General features: G+C 40.4%; 1 protein-coding gene and 1 long non-coding RNA gene across 8 annotated transcripts in view; one reads left to right on the forward strand and one right to left on the reverse strand.

The window, feature by feature from the left end:
* Positions 1 to 24,413, forward strand: part of CLSTN2 (calsyntenin 2) — a 418,740-nt gene that overhangs the window by 382,874 nt on the left and 11,453 nt on the right. For all 7 annotated transcript variants that reach the window (XM_064384805.1, XM_064384804.1, XM_064384803.1 and 4 more), the window contains 8 exons: positions 408 to 570; positions 14,318 to 14,484; positions 17,884 to 18,032; positions 19,354 to 19,577; positions 21,215 to 21,385; positions 21,969 to 22,114; positions 22,657 to 22,780; positions 24,122 to 24,306. In XM_064384805.1, coding sequence (XP_064240875.1) covers positions 408 to 570; positions 14,318 to 14,484; positions 17,884 to 18,032; positions 19,354 to 19,577; positions 21,215 to 21,385; positions 21,969 to 22,114; positions 22,657 to 22,780; positions 24,122 to 24,306 — 1,329 coding nt within the window. The remainder of the gene's footprint in view (positions 1 to 407; positions 571 to 14,317; positions 14,485 to 17,883; positions 18,033 to 19,353; positions 19,578 to 21,214; positions 21,386 to 21,968; positions 22,115 to 22,656; positions 22,781 to 24,121; positions 24,307 to 24,413) is intronic.
* LOC135278250 (uncharacterized) lies at positions 5,546 to 11,282 on the reverse strand. Its single transcript, XR_010345791.1, has 3 exons — positions 9,227 to 11,282; positions 7,680 to 7,741; positions 5,546 to 6,711 (listed from the first exon to the last, which is right to left on the reverse strand). It is a non-coding gene; the product is annotated as an uncharacterized LOC135278250 (long non-coding RNA).

Here is a 24,413-nt window from a genome sequence, read left to right on the forward strand (position 1 = left end):
AAAGAAAACTTCCCAATTAACAGAAGATAACTGCCCCACCTCTAACCAATGGCAATAGAATACACACCCCCAGCCACATCTTGCATTTGTAACCCAAGACAATTATGTATTAGGAAATGTGAAAATACAGATGAAATACCAAATTGTCTGATTTCTCTATTTTCTATCCATGTCTTGTTTGCAGAGTGTGTTTTAAGATGCCTCTATTTATCACATATATTTTGTAAATATATATTTTGCCAAGAGTATTTATCAACATTGTTTTGGCTTTCATTAATATTAGAGACATAGAAATTACAGTAACATTATTTCCCATAACTGAAATTTGGAAACACAATTTAAAAACCATATGGGATATAAAAATCAGTCACTGTAAGAGCTAACTAATACTTTACTGTGTCTCCCAGATCTGTGACAAGGAGTGGCACTACTACGTGGTCAACGTGGAGTTCCCCGTGGTGACGTTGTACATGGATGGGACAACGTACGAGCCGTACCTGGTGACCAACGACTGGCCCATCCACCCCTCCCACATCGCCATGCAGCTCACAGTGGGGGCTTGCTGGCAAGGTAAAATCACACCAGCTAACAGACAACACTATTAGGAGTTCAGGCCAAGAAAGAATCTTGCTTGTCTCGCTGATTGTATAAGAAGTAAACCACTAAAAGATTGATGGTATAAAATCAGGTGTAAATGTTGTTAATGAATCAAGTCCAATGGACAGAACATTAACAGGCTTTGCATTTTCATCACCTGAAGAAATATTGGATACAGTTTGTCTATTCAGTGTGAAAGATTGTCTTCTTTATCTTTTGTCTTCACTTATTTTAATTGTTTCCCTTGATCTCCAGTCTCAAGCAAACTATCCAGGTACTAAAGAACTCCAGCTATCTCTTTTCAGTCCCTTCCTCAGATTTCTTTTACAACTCATGGCCCAGTCCTGGGCTCTTCACATGGGATGTATCTCACCAGCAATTCCAGTAATTCACTTGATTCACCCTGTTGTACACCAGAGGTAAAAGTGAGAGTAAAATAAATCCAAAAGTCCAAACCCCTGAGCCATATGGGCGTTTGCTTAAATATTACATTTCTCTGTTTTCTACCCTTTATAATCAAATTCTTCTCATTCTTTTTACCTGGTCCGTACACCACTTTCTTTCTTTGTTCTCTTCCTTGTACCTGAAGTGCTCCTTTTTCTCTGCATGTCTCTTTTTGTAAAGTTGTCTCCATTACCCTTCTGTGTTGATTTTCTATTTACACTGTCTTTTTTCCACTTAAAGTATGAACTGAAGGAAACTGTAATTAGGAAAAAATGCTTTAACACAGATTGTGTCTCTTCCCGCCTCTTTCATGTAGTCTCACTCTCTCCAGTACCGCCTTGTTTACCAATTTGATCTCTGCTTATTTGCAAAATTTGGACATCTTATGGAAGGCAGGGCTTTTCAGTGCTAATAATACTCAAAGCAAATTCAGCTGTTAGTTTATGAGTGGGGTAAAGATCCAATATTTACTTTGATTACAACATGCAGAATGAAGCTGCACTAACCCTAAAACCAAAATTTTATTAAATTGACAATATTGATAATTATTGGAGGTGTGATAAGCTCGTTCGCATTGCACTAATCCCATATACTTGAAAAAGTATAGACTGTTTCTTGTCTAGTTGGTGGTTGCATGGGTAGATTTTTTTTGTTATGCAATATTGGTGCAGTACTTTAAAATCAAAGTTCTGGAGTTAGAAAATGCAAATATTATTTGTAAATTTAATTCTTTCTAGACATGAACAAATGCCATAGAGGCTGTGAATAATCATGGAGCACTGCCTTCTGAAAAATCACCATTTCTCCGTAGCTGCGCTAAAAAAACCCCTCATTTTAATCCCTTACTTCATATTTATACAAGGTTCTTCTGCATAGGTCAACATAAATGCTTTTGTGCATTATTTGTATTACTTCTGCCCCTTATCTTCTTTCATCCACACTTAGTGTTTTTGTTACTCTCTAAAAGCAATCTTTAGTGTTTTGGGTTTTTTTCCTAGAAGCCTTGGTATTGCTGGGAATCCACTCCCTTCAGCCTTCACCTGAATCTCACATTAATCATGCTGCAGGTGCCACATCTGGGGCCTGTGGAGCAGTTCAAGTATCTGTGCAACAAACTGTGCCTAAGCAAAAGCTGTGCCAACTTTGCCACAGCCCTGCATCCATGGGGTTCATCTGCCCCCAAGGCAGCTGAGAACAAAAACAACAATCTTGCTCCCTTTGCACCTCTGTCTCCTTGTCTCGAATTGGAAAGAGAAGGAATTAAGGCAAAACTGCTCAAATAGGCTCCCAATACATTCAGGCCACAGACTATATTTCATATTTAAGCTGTTAAAAAGTAAAAAGTGGCAATTATTTTCCACCATTTTTATTTTTGCCTGGGATGATTTGATGGCTTAATTAATAACCATTCAGGATAAGATTCTTCTTCCTTTTTGGTGAAACACCTGATATAAACTGCTGAAATCATACCTATAGCTGCCATTAATATTTACTGTAATATTATGTTATTGCCCTTTTCATAGTGAGAGATTTTGAACTCCTCAAAAGTGGAAATATATTTTCCACCTCATGATAATGCTAAGAGTTAATAATACGGTGTGCTGAAGACTCTGATAAACTATCATGTGTGAGGCAAAAAGATAAACTTCTAATGGTTATTAAAATAAGATTTCAAGATACTGCTTTTGACAAAGCTTATCATTTGGTACATTTGTTTTGATCACCTCAAACTATTTTAAATGAATGGTATGGAAAGTCACTTTGTTAATAAGATTCAGCACTGTATTTCAGTCTGTGAAATAGTAATTAATTAACATAGAAAACCAATCTATTCTACTCAAAACAATAATTTTCAAAGTTTATATATTTCAAGAAAAAGGGGCTCTATCAAATACATATTTTAACTATAAATACTTTCTGTGAAATTATTAAGTCTACTTAGGCTTATACATTTTAGCCAATAACAATAGTCTAAACATTTACATTTTCACAACAGTATAAAGCTGCTTTACAACATTCTCTGGTTTATTTCAGTAAAATATATGGTCATTTTGGTGTCATAAACCATTCAGGACTCTTCTTGTTAAGAGGATATGAAGAATTTCCAGCTCTAGTTTGCTAAGACTACTTCCTTTCTTTTCATTAAAGCACTGGCAGAAAGGAACACTGATCTAACCTCTTCCTTCAGAAAGGGCAAGACCTTCTTTCCTGTCTTTACTAAACCACTTTACAGTTCTGAGTACACAGCATCCGTTTGTCAAAGTCAAATTAATTGAAAAACAGTCTCAACACAAGTAAATGAATCAGAAGAAATAACATTCCTTTCTTCTTCCCACACTGACTCTGATTTGCTGACAGCCAAAAGTCATTGAGGCTGTGGGGCAGCTGAAGGACTGGCAGGGAGATGGAGGAATGTGTTTAGAGGACAATGAAAAATCAAGGACAAAAATTACAATTTGCTCTGTTAGCACTAATAGGAAAATCTGCTACTGCTGTGAGGGATTTACCCTCTTGTAGATGAAAATGTTTAGTTCTGGCCTGGAAACAGGGAATTGTTCTGTTTGCTTCTTTAGGAGCCTGAGTGTCCTCTAGGACACAAGTGACTCTTTGAGCTCTGATCTTTCCATCACTTACACTGGTCCTTATCCTGGGGCTCTGTAGCAAGCCCCATGCCTGCACCTCCTCCTTCTCTTTCTCAGAGTTATAGCCTGAAGGAATATTGGACATAGAAAATTATTTTCTTTAAGATTATTATTGCCTATTATTAATATTTCAATGCCAGAGTAACTGTTTTCTGACTTTTATAGCCTTGTTTATAGCACCCATTATGAAAAGTTAGGTTGTTTTTTATTTCTACCTTCAACTTCTCAAGTGAAATATAAGAGCAGTTTAAGATCAGTGCTGTTCTCCTGACCATAACATGAAAACAAACCGAACATGCAATTCCTCAGGCTTATGTGACAAATTCAAACTTTAGCCTATGGTGTGCTCACTTGGTTTGTCTGTGGCATAAGCAAATATCTCCTACATCTTTACCCTTTCCCTGGCAATGTACAAATCTTGCCTGATTTGTTTGTTCCTGATTTTATGCAAAATTTCTTTAAATAATGTGAGTTAAGTGCTAGGACTCTCCAAAAAGTAGGGGAAATTAGCCTTTTCCTGAAGGGCATATTCTTGGAGACAAGCAGGGACTGAAGATGGTTGAAAGAGCAGAAAGCCAACCTTTAAAAGTGATGGAAAAGACCCCTCCTAGGGTCTGTCAGGCATTGGGTCAAGTTTACTGCAGTCCAGGAAATGGCCCAATTACTTAAAACCAAGCCTGGGGGATGGTTCCCAGTTCTAATGACACTCTGCACATGAGGAAAGCTGCATGATTTGTTCTGGCATAGTCAACATGAACTTTATCTACCCAAAAAGTAGGTATACTGTATGTTATTGTGGTATAATTTTCCTTTTTTAATCTAAAACCCTTGATTCTTTCTTCAGGGATCTTACTGAACAGAAGATCTAAGCAGAGCTACCTTATTGATCCTTCACAATGGTTAGCGTAGAGTGAATTCTTTTTTGTGCAGTTGATGTTCAGTACTGCTATACTTGAGTGGGGGTGGTTTATTTGAGGGTAAGAGTTTAAGCATTATATTTAGGCTAAAGTGTTGATGTTAGTTTGATCACATGTCACCCAGGAGCAGTGACAGATAGCACTTAACCACAGCAAAGTGCCAGCCTTCACACATGGCAAATCCCAACTTACTCCTTAGCCAGGTTTCAGTGCTGTGAAGTCTGGGAAAAGGTAAGGCTGACCACAGAGCTAAGCAAACTGGGCTTCTAGTGGGGGCAGAAACAAACACCTGGTACAGCTGTTCCTGGAATTAGCCCTTTCTGTACCCTCATGAAATCTGACAGCTTTCTCTGCAGGTACATATGGTTAATTATATAACTTAACATTAAACTTTTGTTCACATGACTGGTCTCACTGATGATTGTCAAGGGTGTAATTTTGATGTAGGTGAGGTTATTTAAGGCCAAAGTGCTGCTCTTTCTCTAATGGTCAAAGAAATTTTCAGGCAGAATTACTCTCTCAGCATATCTAAAGGACAAAATTGACTTGCTTGCACATCTGCCTCCTAGAACAAAAGAGACACCAAAGAGAACAGGAGGGAAGTGACCCTGTGTCTGAAACGCTTCTTCCCTGAATGGGTATTAAAGCAGACATGGTCCATTGGGAACTCCCCAAGGTTCTCATTACTACTCTTTTTCTTCTTTAGTAAAAAAATACTTTAAGATTTGCCCTTTTACCTTAAGAGTCTCAAGATCTTTTCAAATAATAAAAAGGTGCAGCAAGGCCAGAGAGTCACCCATACTCTGTGGGGATAAAGTGCAATAGATGATTTTTCCATGAGTCACTGAAAAAAAATCTGCATCACAGCAAGAATAGAATCAGAATTCATGATTTTCTGTTCTTATTCTCCCTTTTAGCTTTTAACATCCTTTTTCATTCCCCTGAGCAATGCAAACAAATTGTTAGCTTGTCCTGGAGCACGCTTTACAAGAGCTCACCCCATGAAGTTCTCCTCTGAGTTCATTATTTCTGATTCAGTTTATCTGAGGACATAGCACATAGCATGGACCCTTTCACAGAGTGAGAAACTTCTTCCGTTAGCTTTATACGTTCCCACTCTGATCCCTTTGTTGCCATACATTCAGGGGAAAAAACAGACAGAGGAAGGAAGCAAGTTATGTGATTTGATAGTCTGATAATTTTTTGTACCAGAGGCAGAAGACAGACTTCCTCATGGTTTCTCTGAAAAGAGAAGGTCCTGAGTTCATACAAGGCATTTGGGAGGCAAGGAGTTTGTGTATGGCTCTTAAAGCTCTGTCAGGAAAGTAGTGACACAAGTGAATAACTTTTGACAAGGTTATGCTGTAGCTTGCCATGGCTGTAATTCACTGTTTCTATCAGTGCCACCCTTTCAGCAGTGCTGGAACTTCACAGTGTAATACTGCTGGACACTGCATAGAGAGGGTATTTAGGAGAAGCCTGCCAACAGCTACTTTATTATCACAGATACAGCAGAAGGCTATTGTAGGTCCTGTTTTCTAAGGATTTGCTATTTTCTATTCTGTTTTTCTTTTGAATTCTCCTGTCATTTTCCTCTTTCCTTAACGTATGCTGGAAAGATCAGGTTTTCTATAAAGCCCTTCAGTGGAATCCTCACATGCCAGCCTTTGGTGGACACAGAAATCATCCAGGGCAGTCAGAGAACTGACTAATGATTCAAGGCAAGAAGCACCATAAGAGTTAAAAGTTGGAGAGGGCTCAGAAAAAGGAGAGCCAGTGTGGGCAGTGTAGCAGAATCCTGTGTCACTCAACCTTGGACTTCCTCCAGAAATTAAGGTATTCAACAGATAAAGATTCCCCATACTATGCGTCCAACACCGCTGGATCAGGCCAAGGGCGCTGACATAGCTTGCACAAACCTGACACCTCAGACGAGTGGTACAAGCACACCTTAATTCAAGAACACCAGGGCAGATCTCAGCACAGTGAGATGCTGAGTATCTGTGTCCCAGTGCCTCCATGGGTACAGCAGTGCTCTTGCTGCCTTGTCCTCATCCAGAGAAAGATGGGGCAGATTTCAGTGCACTTCAGAGACCTTTGCTGAGTTTCAGCTGTAACAGAAATACAAACACGTGTGGAAGGTTTAGTTTAGGAGGGTGTTTTCTTGGAGAGCTGAATTTGCATTGAAATATGTTACTCTAGATATATGCCCCATTTTTAACTGGATTTCTGCAGGAAGAACTACTTATCAGCACAAACATATTTTTTGGAGGAGAGGGATATAGGTTTTTTGAGCAACATTTGTCTATTGGCTGAATTGTGAAAAATTGTATAGTGTTTTTATTATCCTGAGAAAAATAATCGTCAGTAGTGTAAGTTATACCCTCTTCGGGTTTAAGGATGTATTGCACAGAGATCAGTTGGCATTTGGACATGCAAGAGCAGGGAACCCTTAGTGTTCTCTGAACTTGTCCTACTTCAGATAAAGCTTTAAAGCCTAAAGCTGTTGGAGTGATATTGTTGGGTTATGATATCTACCCAGAGCAGGGGCAGACTTAACATGGGCCATGTTTGATGACCAATTTATGATTAATTTTTATCTGAGTGATATAGAAAACCCCATAAAAAATTTTCTGTGCTGAGAAGCTCTGGGAATATAAAATGTCATGTCACTTATTTGGGTTACTCCTGAAATCTGTGTTAAGTTTCATCCTGTTTTACAGCCAATCTACTTGTAAGAGAATTAAACCCAGCTCCCTAAACTGCTGTAATAAAAAGATGGGATAAGTTTGGAGGCTTGGACCTGAGGACTTCAGAGCCAGAATGTCTTGTGCCTGCTCCCAGATTAATTCAATCTCTATGCTGGAACCCTAAATACTCAATTGTTCTTTAATTATCTGGCTCAGTACAACCAGAGTCCAGAATATATTTTAAAAAATGCATCTCAGTTGGAAATTCTCTTGATTTCACCCTTTCCTATGAAAACCTCATTGCCTGGATAATTACTTGCTCATTATTAGGATAGGGCAAAAAGCCTGCAAAATCTGTGAGCTCAATGAAGCTACTTGTTTTGACATACCTGATTGTTCTTTGGAGATTGGTAAGGAGGGCAAACAGCAATTTACATCTGTGTAGTCAAACCTACAATTGCAAAATTCAATGTTAATCAAATTCTGTCACACTTTATATCAACTCAATGCAAAATGAAAAACAAACGTGTCATGGAAGCAGGCTCTGCTTCTTTAATGAATGCATTTTAACCCCATGAATTCCAAACCCTGGGACGTTTCAGTTCCCCCTGGACTCCCCAGTGCTATATCTAACAGATATAATGTTATATCTAGCAGGACCTCTCTGTGGCTGCAACAAGAGGTGATTGTGAGGTAACAGTTCTTAATCCCCCTAAATTGTTGTTCATCTGGCAGTCTTTAACTGTTTATAACAAAACATTTGTTTTCCTCCATGTGTATAAGGAGTCATCCCCACTGAACTGCCTCCAAGACAGACAAACATCTGCAATATACTCAGCTAAAATTAAGTATGTTTGTCTTCTCCATTTGATCTGGTGTGTTTGAAATTTCAGGCAGCAGCTGTAACTGTGGCTGTGCCTATTTATGTCTGTGCCAAGAAGTGATATTGTAAAGTCTTGCTTTCACTGCCAGTGTGGTCATCCCCACTGAGGGGCCTGTGGGATCTCCTGCATGTCCTGCTGGGTGACTCCATCCCTGGCTGTGCTGTCTGCTGGGCTTGCTGTGAGCTCAGCCCCAGCTGTGAATGGCACAGGAGGGAACCAACAGCCACAAGGGCTCAGAGGCTTTTAGACTTCTTTTGGGAGGGGAACACTCTGGCCCCAGTGTAGGAGATGCCTCTAGGCTGTACCTAATATCATGGGACACTACCTATCAGAATACCCTGATAGCTCTAGTTATCTAGATAATTCTATCAGCAAAAGAGATGAGAAGCAGCACAGATGAATCTCAGTCCAGAAAACAGTTATTATTTTAGCAAGTGAAAGATATCATGCATGTTACTTTGACAATGACTAAGGAGTGAACAGTATTATAGTGAATAATTACAGATGTCACGGTTCCTCTGGATTCCTCCACAGCCTGTTGACACCATCTTCCCTTTACAAGGGTTGAATTAATGCCAAAAGCCACCATCCATCCTCCTGTATCTGCCAGACTTCAGGAGTGTTGGTGCGTGCTGGGTCAGGTGTGAAAAGCAATGCACAATTTTATCAACAAGATCTGAACAGCCCTGTGACCTGTGTTCCCTCACAACTGTGATGACAACCACAACATTTACATTTAAGGAAGGGAAAAAAAATCAGTAGCTTCAAAAATTGTTCATGAAAGGAATTATGGTAAAAATAGTTGATGACTAAACTATAGTATAGTTTCAGTCTTTTTTGTGTTACAGACGTTAACTTAATTCCCTGACAGCAGGGAAGGTTCTGTTTTCCTCTCTTGGTCCTATCATTCATCACCCTTAACTACTTAACCATCCCCCAAGAATTAGCATTCACAGCATATTAATCCATAGCAATCAATAAACATAGTGCTGAGTGAAACACAAGATACAACACAGTTGAGGACTAGGTTTTTGCATTCTCTCAGAACTCACCAACATCTTCATGGACATGAGCTGTATCTGAGCAGTGTTTCACTTGTGGGAAAGGGCAAAAAGACCCTGACAGCAAAGAAATCCCATGAACCTTTCTGAGGCAATCCAAGATAACTGGTTATCCTGAGCTTTGAAGAGAAACTGGAGATGCTGTGTTACAGAGCTATTACAAATTTTCATATACTTGACTATCCACTGGAACTCCACTCTCTGTGTAATCTACTTGGGTCTTCTTCATTATCCCAAAAAGGTTGTTGCTTAGGCTCACTTTGGTGCCAGAACCAAGAACTCAAAATGCCTTAAAGCAGTAAGGGCTGTTGGGAGCAGCTTATGTCTTTTCTCAGTTGTTTCTTAGTAGGTGGTAACACCAGTGCTGAGTCAAGTCCAGGTAGTGGAACTAAGCATCCTCCTGCCTAGTGAAGCCACTGACTCTGAGCTGCCTGTCAGCTGCATGGGGAGCAGGAAATGAATCCTGCTCAGGGTCAAAGGATCTCTATTTGAAAAATCAGTATTTAGAAGAATTTGGATAATATTCTATAAAATGTTACTATCAGAATTAGGTACAATTATCCATTGTGCTTAAACATGCAATGGAATTACCATGTTAATTCTGAAATAAATATATTTATACTCATCTAGTCTTGGGAGCTCAGAATTTTAGAGTGACTAGGATTTGGAGATTGGCCATCCTGGGCTAAATTTCCAGCCACTGAGAAGCTGAAGTCAAATACTCGAAGAATATCAGATTGCAGAAGGAAACAGCTTTCAAACACACCGATACAGTTGACCCAAATATGAATAAAGCATTTCATCAAAGTTAGAAAGCAGAATTTGTAGGAAACTGGCTTTAGGCCATTCCTTTAATATTAGTGAGGGTTTGGGGCTTTGCTTCCAAGTTTTATTGCATTTGATTTTGTCTATTTGCAATCTGGCGATGGGAACATCAGCAGCTAACATATCCCACTGAGCTGAGAAGATTCTGAAATGCTGAGACAGAAGAATATCAAAATTACAGCATATTGCAATTACAAGCAACTGTTAGAAGAGTCAGATATAACGACTTCTGTTCACCTTCAAGTTCAGAATTGGCAGGTATATAATTTTGTCTTTAACACTGGTAAAAGTTGCTTATGGAAGGCTTATCTAGCAGTCTGGTATAAGATAGTATTCTCTCTTTAAGCGTTCTTGTTTTATCATGTGATTAAAAGCATTGGTGCTGGTGTTCTCAGTGCCCTGGATGAACAGGCACATCCTATTTTACACATACAGTGACAAGAACACTACTGTAGGGTTAGTACTTCAGCAAGATAAGTTCCAGGAAGGACAACAGGTATGTTCATAGTCTACAGTGTTAGGTGGAAGATGTAAAGAGAAGTCCTTGTTTAGGCTGGAAAAGGAAAATTACGCAGATGCATTTTGACCGCTCACGTTTCCAGTTGGGAATAAACATCCCCCTCAAGGGTCAGTGGTCGATGGAGGGAAATGCTTGGGGAGCCTCTATCTTCAGAAGTGTTTAGAAAGCTCAGGCAATATTCTCAAGAATGGATTAGGTACAGCTGTATTTATCTTGGGGCTGGGGACAGAGTGCCTCATCCCTCCATGTCCCTGCAGAGTCTGCTCTTAGGTGTTCACATGCATTGTCTCAATATGGATCACCCTGTCATCACCATGGCCATGGTTCTGCAGATTTTCTCTACTCACAAAGTATGACACTGGCTACACCCAGCTATTTTTCACTCACAGTTTCTTTAAATACTTGGGGATTTTTGTTTAAATAACAGTTGATAGCCTCTCCCAAGCAAATATAACATTGTAGCAGTGGGGTTTTGGAGGTTTTTTGAAGCTGTTTGGGGCTCCTTTGTAGTGGGCTGTGGGTGTGTTTGGTCTCTGGCTGTCTGGTTGGGATGGCAGTTTGGGGATGTTTGGTCTGTTTGCCTCTTGTCTAGCCTGTGGCACTCGGAGTAATTTCTCTCTGTCTGTCCCCAGAAATCCTGCCCGTAGCCTAGAGAATTCTCTGTTAGTTACAGTCTTTTCTCTTTACTATTGGTTTGTTTTCTCTGCCCCCTTGCTCTCTGCCCCTGCTCCCCCTTGGAGCTGCCAGCCACCGCGGCCGGCGCCCCGCTCCGCTGTGGAGGGGACATCGGCCCGCTCCTGCCCGCTCCGGTGCGGCTGCTGCCCCGCGGCTGCGGTTTCTGCCGCGGGACAGAGATCGCCCCGCGCGGCTCCGGCCGCCCCGCTCCGCCGCTGCCGCGAGCGCTGCGTCATCTGCCCGGCCCGGCGCTGCTGCCCGCGGGAAAGCCGCGCTGCCAAGGCCGAGCGGCGCCAGCGACAGCACCGTGCCCGCCGGCAGAGAAATAAAAGCAGCTGGGAAAAGCAAGCACCGCGCCCTTCTTTATTTCCTCTGCCACCAATCCTTTAGGCGTTGAACCCGAGTTCTGAGCCAGCCGAACCGTGGCCCTGCCCGCCGGCGGCACAGACAGGGCACGGCCGCTCTTGACGCGGGCCCCGATCGTCTCCCGGTACCGGGCGCAGCGTCATTACATTACCTCCTTACAGTCCAGTCTCGATCTCTGCACCTGCACAAACACCTCCTTATTCCTGTGAAGAAGGTGTGTAAGCCTTGTTCTTTAAATGCTCAATGTTTTTGTAGTGCCTGTACTTTCAGAGTATTTTAAAAGCTTATTCCTGGAAACATTCATATTCCCTTCCATACTTTTATGATGGTGGCTGGACAGATGATGTTAAACAAGAATTATACACCTCCAAAATGGTAATACCTCCTCGTGAATCAGCATTTTTTAAAAGTGTGGCTTGGGCACAGTGAACACCCTGCGTATTTAATAATTTATAGGTAAATACTGTATCACTGCTAATGAGCTAGCAACATAAGTGCTTTGAGAAGAATACCAGAGAAGAACTAGTCCAAAGTAGAAGAACATCCAGTATCTGTTCATGGATGCTGTGGTTAATTCTGCTTGTTTCTGTCAGGCAAAGCCACAGCACTGAATTCTTTGTTCTGGCTTCCTGTCTGGTCTTTTATATACATTTTAATGAGTGTATTTCACATTGAAATACATTCACTGATCTGAGCCTGCTTCTTATTTTGCATCTCCTCAGAATTATTAAGACCTGCTGGCAGACTTATTATAGATTTCTAAATTTCAAAGCCCCAGGATTAGTGTTGGTATTTTAGCCTTGGAACTTGCTGTCTTCACAATTATGTAGTGATATAAGAATGTGAAGCCTCAAACAATATGTGATTCCTTCTTCTTCTTCTTCTGTAAGCTCTTAGATGATTTTGTCTCCTTTTCAGGGAGACGTTTGCTTTTTTCTTTTTTTTTTTTTAAATTCAGCATACCTTTTTTTGTCCAGTTACATTATTCTTGTATATGTACTTTTAAAGACAATGTAAGCAGATAAATACAACAGCATTTTGGCTGAAAAGCCAATGTCCCCATAATGCACTATTGATTTACCAAATAATTACCTAATAATTAGTAAGTATCAGAAAGGTTTATCTTTAGCTGCTGTATATGTGAAAGTTTCTAGGAAATCTCAAAAAAAATCTGCCCAGAGGAAATTTCCTGTGTAATGGACAAATGAATAAGAGTGGACAAGAATAATCTCCGCTTGGGAATCTTTCTTTGGGTTAAAAATAAGAGAGGAAGTGTGTGATGTAATGTTAAAATAAAACAAACAAACAAACAAAAAAAAAACCCCCCCAAAAAAAACAAAAAAAACCAAAAAAACCCAAAACCAAAAAAACCCCAAAAACCTAACCAACCAAACAAACAATAAAAACCTTCCTACTTTCTGAAGAAACAGCTTGGACATCCCTTTCCTGCCAGTACACCAGTATGTATTTTCTTCACTACCTAAAATAGCTTGAGACTTCTTCGTAATGCTCATCCTGGAGAGACTGGAAGTGAGGGTTTTCAGGGTTTTAGATAACAATAGCAGCCTAAAGAAAATCTGCCACTTCATCCCTATTCAGCTCCAATCCACACACAAGTTAAAGTTCAAGTTTGAGCTATCTTGCCTGCCAAAATCAAGTTGTTTGCCACTAAAGCTACAAATACTGTAGAGATGAGTTATCTACCAATTACAACACTTTATCAACAGCATATCAACTGCTAATCCAATTAATGTGCCTGGCTCCCTGCTGTGTGGCTTTCTTGGTCCTCCCAGGCTCCAGGTAGGCAGTAATTCACATGTGGTGAGAGAGGTAACACTGCAGGAAAGACAAGTTCTAAAAATTCTCCTAAAGTAGGATGAGTAAATCACTAACTGTCCCAAGAGTAATTGAGATGCCATGAGCACTGGAGCAGGCAGTCTGTAATCATGTTTTATTGACAGCTCCTAAAGATCAGTCTTCCTTTGGAGCTGCCTAGAGTGAAACCAAATCGAGCGAGCGTGTCTGCAGGGCCTGGTGCAACACAGAGTGACAGGACCAGACCTGGCACCAAATGATGCACCTTGGGTCAGGGAGAGCACTCCCAGCCTCTCAGAGAGGGGCTGTGCACAGGTTCCTGCTCACTGCAGGAATTCCTAGTGTGTTCTCAGACACAGCCCAGAGAGTGTGGCAGATGGGATACACAGAACCACCACTCTCAGCTCATCTGGTACTGTGTTCTTGGGAGGACAACGGCAGAGGTAGCTGATCTTGTCATGAACACTTGCGAATTTATTTTTTTATAAATAAATACTGGACTTTAACATTTATTAAATTGTTTAAATTTAATAAATTAAATTTATTAAAGTGTTTGAGTATTTAAGTGAGATAATTTTCAAAAATCATCTGCTTCCTTGTATACATTTGGGAAGCCATGTTTCATCTCTGGGTTTGCTGTCTCAGCTTTATAAACACCTGAATACAATCCTGGAAAATCAAGAATCTTAAAGACAGCCTGCTACCAGACACCACCCAACAACCCACAAAGATATTTCACTGTACCACAATAAATGGTATCTCAAATACACTTGGCTGAGATGGATGGAGATTCTTTAAACGTGTTAAAACATAAAGTGATTTATTACATATGCAGTTTATGTGTTGGTACCAATAACCATTTTGTATCCCCTTTTTTGCAGGAGGTGAAGTCATCAAGCCCAGGTTTGCTCAGTATTTCCATGGCAGCCTGGCCAGTCTGACAATACGGCCAGGGAAAATTGAGAGTCAGAAAGTGATTTCCTGTTTGCAGGCCTGCAAGGAAGGTCTCGATATTAATTCTCTTGAGAGTCTTGGCCAAGGAATAAAGGTGAGGGATGAACTCACATAATCTTTGATAAAAATTTAGATCTGATTTATGAAATGGAGAGCCCAAGGTAGAGTACACACAGTGCAAATGTACTCCCAGAAGCAATGTAATTTCCCATAAAATCATGCAAAGAAGAAACAGGACAGTAAAAGAGCTGTGACACTGCAAAGAAAAATGTTTCCATTATTGCAGAGCTAGATGATCAGAAAGTAAGGCACTGTTGATACTGCAGAGTCTGTATGAATTGCCAGTTTGTATTTTCATGCTTATTTTGTTACTTCTACAGAAATAGATATGATTTCAAAGATTTGTTGAATTTTGATCTCAAGTAGCTTTAAAGCAGTGGAATACCTAAGTCCTAATGCAATACCATTCTAAAAGTCAGTGTGTTCAAAGAAGAAAACTTTATGGTACATGAAAATTGAACACAAAAAAGCCCTAATGCCAAGAAATTAATTTTTTAGATTTGAATATAAGTCATTATCCATCTTCATTATGCATATGACTGCTGGTAATGTAGAGCTTTTTCTAAGACTGGAGAACAACAGACAGGGAAATCCTGTTTCGGTGGAAATAGTGGCTAGATGGGTTTGCATTCATTCAGATAATTCTGAAATTCTTTGGATACATATGTAGGATCTTGGCTATTCCAATGCTCACGTGAGCTGCATTGTCAGTTTTCCTTTACTGACACCATTATTTGGTGTCAGAGTTCCTGTGCTCAGTGTAAATGAATTTGTGAAGCTGTTTCCCAGCACACAAATACCACTTCCAAAGGAGCTGAGCTTCTATTCCTGCCCAGGAAGTTCCTGTGGGTGCAGACAATGCATCCTGAGAAACTGAACAAGGGTGTTTTTATTGTGGGGTTTTCAGAGGGGAGGAGGATGGTGCTGTAATACTTCACCTGGAACAAGCAGTGGGAGTGCCATGGACAGCATTTTATTAGCCAAACCTTTCTGTTGTACAGGCTGACCTAAAATGCACCCAATGCCTGTCTGGGTGATGATAGGCTGCAGTGGTGTAGTATAACTGACACATTTTGTAAAAACAAGTATAAAAATGAAAATTGAAAGTGCAAAGGTAAGGAGGAATTTTGCTAGCTCTAACTTTTACATATGAGGAAAGACCCCAAAGAATTATTTTATCATCCTACCAAGGACATAATTAAGAATTTCATATTGCTGCTTCTCACAGCAATGGGACACAGCGGTCAGTTAAAGCTGTTTTTAACAGGTAGTGCATACAAGGAGCAGGTAAGGATTTCTGGAACCCACGTATGTATGTCTAATAGTAAGTTCTTTGCTGGGATTTTCCATTAATTAAAGTACTGTACACTTGGTCCATGGTGCCTAAGGGCATAGCAATTCCTCCCCTGTTGTTGCCCTCTGAAACCTGAAAATATTTGAGCCACCTCTGTTTCATGGGCTTGGGAAAATCCCTCTTCTACCACACACTGCTGCTTCAGCATTTGTGACTGGCTTCTTCACTGTACTGGCAGTGCAGAGGGAAAAAGGAAAACAAGGGATTATTTTCTGCCTTTTCATGCTTTTGCAAACCTTCAAAACATCTTCATTTTCAGAAATACAGATGAGGCATAGTGGAGTTTTTTAAGTTACTGATGTTGCTTTTGCTGCCTCAGCAAGCCAACAGTGAGAGCAACAGAAGGAGGCAAAAATGAAAGGAACAACCAGAGGGAGATTGTGGAAGGGTTTCTTTGGGGGACTGACAGAAGGAAGCTCAGCTGAAAGCAGAGCAGTTGCCTGACCTTGAAGAGAAAATGAGAGAGAAAAGTGTTGTGGTGTCAAAAACAAACACACCTGATCCCAGCCAGGCATGTGTGACAGCTGCATAGACGATGGGTTGCGTGGGACTATTTATGTGGTGCTCTGCAGATTCAGTGTTGGCAGACTGATACTGGAAGATGTTGTGGGCACTTTGGACCATGGAGATTCACGCTTTAACCACCTAAGAAAGAGCAGTGTAGCAGCAGTTTCGGAGATGATAGTATTGGACTGTTTTTGGGCTGCAGCCTAATTTTCTGTAACAGCTCTCCAAGACACTGTCTAAACTGTTCCTAATTTTAGCTTTTTTTAATGAGAAAGACAAAAATGGCTCAGACTGGGCCTTTCTCTGGTCCCTTTGGCAGCATTCCAGCTGTTTTGGCAGCTAAGCAATTAACTGGCTGGCTAGTCTCCTTTTGCTAATTTTATTCTCTACTGTTTGTAGCTTATAGAGAGGAAAAAGAGGCTGAGATTCATGTTAGTCCTCCTCTTTGTTAAAAAATATCCTTCAGTGTGTTGTGACCTTCCTGCACAAGCTTTAAACACTGTCCTGCATGTTCTGTTTGACAAAGGACCCTGCGCTTCCTCCTGTTCTTCACAGTCTGTTTGATGTGTTTTGCTTTTTAACCTTTCTGGCTGTAAGAAAGCGTAGGGAGCCACTGTCTGTATTTTAACAGAATATCACATGATCAGTGCCCAGCTTTGGGGAAAGCCTATCCAGTAGAGAAAGGTGCATTTTCGTTTGTTGCTTGCAACAGTAGGGTACAATGTCAATTGGGTGATGCTGGTTTCCTCAGCAATGCAGATGGTTTACTAAAACAATTTACAGATAAAACATGGAATTGGGATTAATTATGATGAAGGTAAAAATCAGTCATTGGTTATGTCACAACAGTGACAAAATTTTTTGGTCAGCAAGACAGATCTGTGTTCAGTGCAATGGAGTAGAGAAGGCTCGGGGCTACAAGAGCAGGCAATGATTTTGCAGGGTTTGCTGGCCCAAGTGAGCAGCTCTATCTTAAATCATGACACCCCTATTGATCATCAGACAGGATGGAGAGTCCCCTTTAGTGTGTCTGACATTAATGAAGATGTAGGAGGCAAATGTTGTAACTGTTTTGTTCATTCATGTTGAAATATATCTCAGAAAGGTAGCCCAGGCTAAAGCCACAACAGAAAGTAGCCAAAAAATATGCTTCTGCACACTAGGCTGGCTCAAAAGGCAATGCTTTTATATGGGGAATGTGTTTAACCTAAAAAGATTACATAGAAATAATAATCATGGTGGTAAGTTACGGTTTTGAACCTCTACAGAGTTCAAAAATAAATAGCACTGGAAATTGCTGCAGAAATTGTATCAGCAAGGTTGATAAGGCTGGGAAAAGAACAGGATTAATTTACTACAAAATTAATTATAACACTAGTCATTTAGGTGACTGATACAAGTATATGTTATAGAGAACAACATGTGGATTCAGCCAATGATAGCTACTGAGATTTTTTTTTTCTTAAATCATTAAAATTTTTACTTACGTCTGTGCAACATTTCTTAAAAATATATATTATTTTGTACTCTGTACCTGGTCCCTGAAATACTAATTACTTGTATTTCTTCTAGTATCACTTCAACCCTTCCCAGTCAGTCGTTGTCATGGAAGGAGATGACATTGAGAATATAAATCAAGCCCTCCAAAAGGTCTCATACATCAACTCCAGACAGTTTCCTACTGCAGGCGTACGACGTCTCAAAGTCTCATCTAAAGTCCAGTAAGTTATACTTCAGCTGAATTGAACAGATTAAGAACATTTTTAATGAATTACTTTTCTCTTTGGCCATGTAAAAAGAATACTTTTGGCTAAATTAAACTGATAAATCATACTGCTTTGTTATTGAACTTTAAAGGATTAATTTAATTTACTTTTATGCCAATTTACATGGTGGATTACTCTTGATATTACCTTCTTAAGAAGCGTTTCTTATTATTGTAATGTACTTGCATTCTTTTTATAGTTTTGGGGCATAGAGTCTGGACTGAACAGTGCATTTACTGCGATCTTATTTACTTTTAATTTTAAACATTTGTGGCTCCTTCTGAGATAGCCAGAGCCATGACTTTTTAATGCAAGGCTGTTCCATCAAACAGAGGACATATCTGCAAGAGCAGTATCTGTAGGTGTGCCTGAAACAGCCTGTGTGTGTCCGTCCCCTGATGTCTGTGCTGTCCCTGGAGCACTGGTGGAGGCTGAACAGGGTCCATGCACCACAGTGACAGCAGCTGCACAGTGATGTTCAGAGCTGCCCACAGCCTCTCCTGGGCTCCCCTGGGCACTGCTCTGTCCAGAGAAGGGAAAGCAGGGCTTTGGAGGGAAAACAAACCCAGTTCTAACAGCTCACAGCTGTTCCCAAGTGCCAGGGCCATGCTGTAGGCTGAGCTCCCGGCTGCAAGAGCAGCTCCCGAGGGGGTCCCACTGGAACCAGCCCACTTTGCACATTCCAGGGCTGCCCCAGCTCGTGTGCCAGCATGAAATGAGGAAGAGCTTGTCAGGAGATTCACTTACTGCACACTGCTGATTCAGGTGAAAATGGAAGTACAGGTACCTTTTGTCCACTGCAAATATTGGAGGGAGTTCATAATGGGACCAATTTAAATGGAAATTTAGGCCCTTTTAATCACACATGACAGGATAACCGTGTTGTATTCATTAGCTATATGCATGCTATTCATGCATACCACATTCTGAATTTAATGTTAGGTTTCCTAAAGTTAGTTGTTATCTAGTTAACTTTTTTAAACCTTTACTGCTCTGTTAAATGTCAGTTAAACATAAAAATATTATTATGATAGTGACCTTAGGACAGACTGAGTTTGTCTCTCAGAATGAGTATCTGTGAAGGTGGGGAGGGAGGGGAGGGCCAGAGCTGGCCTGTTTGCACAGTGGTACAGGAGTATGTCCTCATGTGTGGCAGTGCCTGAGGATGAATTGGACTGACCTGAGAGCCATGAGCTTGGCTTGGGGCATTGCCAGTACCACACTCCTCTCATGTACAATGTGTTACATGCAGTTAATGACTGATGTATCTTTTCAGATGTTTTGGTGAAGATGTCTGCATTAGTATCCCAGATATAGATGCCTATGTAATGGTATTTCAGGCCAATGAGCCCAAGATTACCATAACTGGGATGGACCATTTTGCTAGACCAGCTGCACAGTTTGAAAGTGAAAGAGGTGTTATTTTGTTACCTGACATCAGGATTGTCAGCACAGTCACTAAAATGGAGCATTCAGGGGACTTAAGAGAACATGACAGAGGTTTGTGTCTTTCTTTTAAATATTATTACTAATTTTGTAACGTCTCCTCATATTTTTTAAAGGATGGTGCAAACAAGTAATGCAAAGGAAGTCACTTCACCCAAATTAATTAGGCCACAGTAATGCTGTACTGAAGAAATTCAATTCAACACACTGAAAAATGTTTTAAATGGTGGCAGATCAGAAGGTGCTTCAAGAAAAGCAGGTTTTCCATGTGGTATCCCTTTAGTACACTTTAGAATAATTCCTTTCTACTCTTCCTTTCATATTCTGTGGTGTAGGGCATTTTCATTAGAATGCCTCTACTTGTAACAGAATTTTGTTAATTGTGCTGATCAGGTAGAAAAGCAGTAATTTAACAAAAGTTGAAATTTTAGTTTGCTCTTATGTTTCCAGCTCTGATACTAGCTTGTGAGTGATACTTGAGAAAGTAATCTCATGCCTCAGTTTTCCTCCTATAAAATGTATATATAATCCTTTTAAAATATTTGTTTTCAATGATGACTGTTTATTCTAATGCTAAGCAATGTGTGTATTATTATTCAACACTGTGTTAATGTTCAGAAGTATAAATCAAGTTTAAAATTATTGTCTATAAAGGAATCTTCCTTTTGAATGTTTGTGTGCAAGGCAGATGAAATGTCTAGTAATTTGAGGAATCATTCTAAACACTGTTTGTTGGACTAGAACAAGCAGCAACTAGATACATATCTCTGAAGAAGAGAAAATGGGTAATGGTGTGCAAGTTTATGGGCATGATTTTCTGAAGCTCACAAATTTGACTTGGTCTGCATTTTTGCATATGTTACAGCTGTAACTTAGGTACCCAAATTCACTACACCAGGAGTTGGCAATCTAGGGTGTAAGGCTTTCCTGGCTGTGCCCTCCTTCCCAATACACCCTCTAACATCAAGTTTGCAAAATGGGCACGAAGTTCCAGACTTGCAGTGTCTGTGCCCTCAGGGAGCTGCTTAAGCAGTTTTGCACACACTCTGTGCTAAGTTGATCAGAGAATTTAAATATTAATTTGATATGCTACTCTTTTTCCAGTAACAGAATTATTTTTTTTACTTGTGCATATTGAAGGACAATCAGTTTATAACTTAGTTTCTTTAAGTCACACAGCACAGGATCTTGCTATTTATAATAATGCCCTGCTCTTGGATAGATGGCCAGGTCTTTGTAATGTAAATTGTTTATGGGGCATGGAGTAACTGAGAGAATCATCCAAGCATAGATATGTTGGATGTGTATTTTTCCAGTTTGGTTTTCCTTGAGAAAGCAGGTATCAATTCAGCACTGAAACATGGATTTTTTACATTAATTTATTTCCAAGATCAGATTTCGGTTTTCTACTTCCAGAAATGTTCTTGGGTGCCTTATACTACAGAGCAATATATTTTCTATTTTTCTCACTGGGTGTTTGTAGGTCTTCATCATCACTGCACCTGTGCAGACTGGACACTTCTCTTGATTTGCTTCAAGTGTGCTGGATTTAGTATCAGCAAAAACAGTTCAGACATCTTGGCAAAAACTGAAAGCCCTGATGCAAAGCACATAAAATGACTGAGCTGTTCTGTGATAATTTATCTTCATTTCCATCTTTTTTTTTCATGCACCATGCCATGGGTTCACAGCCAATAAACAAGTGGTAGTAGAGGAAATGCTCCACAACTTGGATTTCTGTGATGTTTTGGTCATTGGTGCAGAACTAGATCCTGAACAAGAGTGTTTAGAACTAGATCATGGGGAGCTTCAAGAAAAACATCTAGATGCCACAAATTCCACTGCAGGATATTCAATCTATGGTAAGTTCAGGAAATTTGTTTTCTCATATTTTGTCACATCAATTATATATTGGAATGAAAGCTCAAATATGTGAGAAATTGGATAGGAATCTGTGATTTTCTAGCCATGAAAATATCCCAAGGGTGACTGTATCTTAAAAAACACAGCTGCTTCTTGATCTCTGGATGGGCTGTTTGCCCTTTGGATTCTCAGCCTCCCTCCTGCTACTCCCTGAGTAGGGAAAATGGCATCACTGCTTTCTTTAAATGTGGGGTTCTTGTGGACCATCACAGTGGAACGTGGGAGTGAGGGGGTTCCTCAGTGTTCCTGTACAATGCTGGGACATTGGCCATCTTTTTCTCATCACTAACTAATTTATTCTGTACCACTGTTGTTGTATTTTCCCTCTCCATTAGGGACCTACATTCAGTTCTGAAAACTATCCTCACATAATCAAGTGTCAGGGAACATTTGATGCCCTGTCATTTCCAGACCATTCTGCTGAGTTCTGTGTGTTCTGTGAGCAGTTGATTTTTGTTGTGTATTGCCAGAGCAGTGTTCCCTTGCCTGTCCGAGAGCTGTCTCTGCCCTCCCACTCCACAGGTGTGGACAGCATGTTCAGCTACGAGCAGGTGCTGCGGCGGCTCCGCTACCGCAACTGGGGCACCTCGGCCACCTCAGACAGGAAGTTCAGGGTCAAGTGCTCTGAGCTCAACGGGCGTTACACCAGCAATGAATTCAACCTGGAGGTGAGCAATGAGTTCAGCTTGGAGGTGAGCAATGAGTTCAGCCTGGAAGTGAGCAATGACTGAGTCATGTTTTCCAACCTAGCACGGAGGCCTAGAGCCCAGGTAACAACTCCAGGAAATTGCAGGACCTACTGAGCAATATGGTCAAAATTAATAATTGTTTACAAAGACAATTAACAACTTAATAATTGTTAATAAAATTAACAGTTATGTCATAATATTTAGATAACACCTAGAAGCTCATTAATATAGAGTGAAGAAAAAGTCACTACTTATTCAAACAGGTAAATTAAAAGAGTCCTGTTCTGTGCTACTTCAGAGTCAACAGCCAGAAAGGTGAGAATGCATTTTTCATGCTACAAATTAGAAATATATTAAGCTGTGTATTTTCCACTGGCATGAAAAAAAAGAGTTAATTTGGTCTTTACTATCTATGAAGTAGTGTCCCTATCTGCTAATCAACTTCATAGTCCAATGTAATATATGGACTGGAGTGTAAAACACTTTTTAGTATCTGGTCTCTTATTTTTCTCTTCTCCCAGGTTAATATTCTACACAGTTCCAACTCAAACTTCATGGACCATGTAAATCACATGATATTCCAGCCCCAGTTTCTCCAATCAGTTCAGCACCCTGAGGGGAGTGTAAGTGCAGTTCACAGCTCAGGTATGTGACACCTTCCCAGGGACTGCTCACAATGATTCCGATGTGTCAGTGTTTCCCTTGTGGGTCAACCTGCTCCACAGACTAAAGCCCTGAGGTCCATTGTTTCAGCTTCTAAGACCTCTCAGAGATCCCAGGTGTGAAAGAAGGTAACTCTGAATTCTATTATGTCCAAGAATGTACTTTTAAATTAAAACGTGGTATCCTTTTTTAAAGTCTTCATTAATGGTTTTGTGTTCTGACCCCCACAGTTAAAAAACATATAGGATATATTTTTATTTAATTTTTAGGCTATATGAGTTAAAATATATAGCCAAATCTGAAACCTTTTCAGTGAAGTTAAATGCAGGGCAAAGATACCTGTTTGAAAGTTGAATTCTGAAATCCTTTTAGTGGAATGATACATATGTAAAGAGGTAAAGCTGATGTAAAGTGTAGGCAGTTGTAAGTAGCTACATACAGAGATGCTTAGAAAATTAGTGTATTTTTCTTTACATTGTAGAGACACTTGACTAAAATGAAACTGAATGTTTAATGGATAAACTATTGCAAACTAGGGTTGGGTTTTTTTGTTCCTAAATACTGTTTCGATTTCAGACTTATAGGCAGGGCAAGGCAACAAAATGGGTTATGGACTGGGTTATCCCATGCTCCTGGAACTGCAGCACCTCGAGGTACATAGAAAGTGGCAGCATTTCTTCACTAAACTAATTATGGAGCTGATTACATGTGGTAGTTCAGAGAGACTTCTTCCTGTGACTAAGTGGAGACAGGGGCCTCTCAGAGTACAACCAAACAAGGGGGAAAATGTCTTGAGTCCTCAAGAGTCTCCAAGGAAGGCTGTAACACAGACATTTGGGTGGCAATGCATTGATTTCTGGGAGCTTGAGATTCAAATCACAAGCCTTTGAAACCTTTGAAAATATAAGCTTTGAGATGTACATTTTGTATCAAGTAAGGTTGAGACCTCAGCTGTGATCAGAAGGGGTCAACATGCAAGTGAGATAACAGAATTTTACCGCAAAAACTATTTGATTCTGCACTTATTAACTACCTGTCTTCTGTAGTTAAGTGGCTCAAAAAGCAAACGTAAGCATGTTCACTTTTTAGTTAGGATTTATCATACTTGGGATAAGATATCTGTGAACACCATTTGTGTATGCTCCACCTTAGTGGATGGGCACTGGTCAACACTTTCCATCATCCCAGGCACATGGCACATGGAAAGTATCTCTGTCCTGATTCTCAGTCCAAAGGAGGGGGTGCTGTGGGTTAAAAATGAACAAGATTAGTGTGGTTTAGATCACTTGTTCCACAAATGTAACTTCATTCCCTTTGTCTCAGTGGTTCCCAGCGTGGCCACAATCGTTATCATCATCTGTGTGAGCATCCTGGTGTTGGTCGTAACGCTGGGTGTGTTCCGGCTCCGCTCAGCCTGTCAGCACGGCTCCCTGAGGCACGAGGGAACCAAGGAGAGTGAGATGGACTGGGATGACTCTGCTCTCACCATCACTGTCAACCCCATGGAGGTACTTAACCGGGGCACAGCACTGCACCCTGGCACTGCCAGGAGCCACTGGCTGGGCTGGCAGTGGGTTTGAGCATCTTTCAGGGTGCAGTTGTTCAGCTTTGAGTG

This window comes from Passer domesticus, chromosome 11, assembly GCF_036417665.1.
Source record: "Passer domesticus isolate bPasDom1 chromosome 11, bPasDom1.hap1, whole genome shotgun sequence".
In the NCBI taxonomy this organism is placed as follows: Eukaryota; Metazoa; Chordata; class Aves; order Passeriformes; family Passeridae; genus Passer; species Passer domesticus.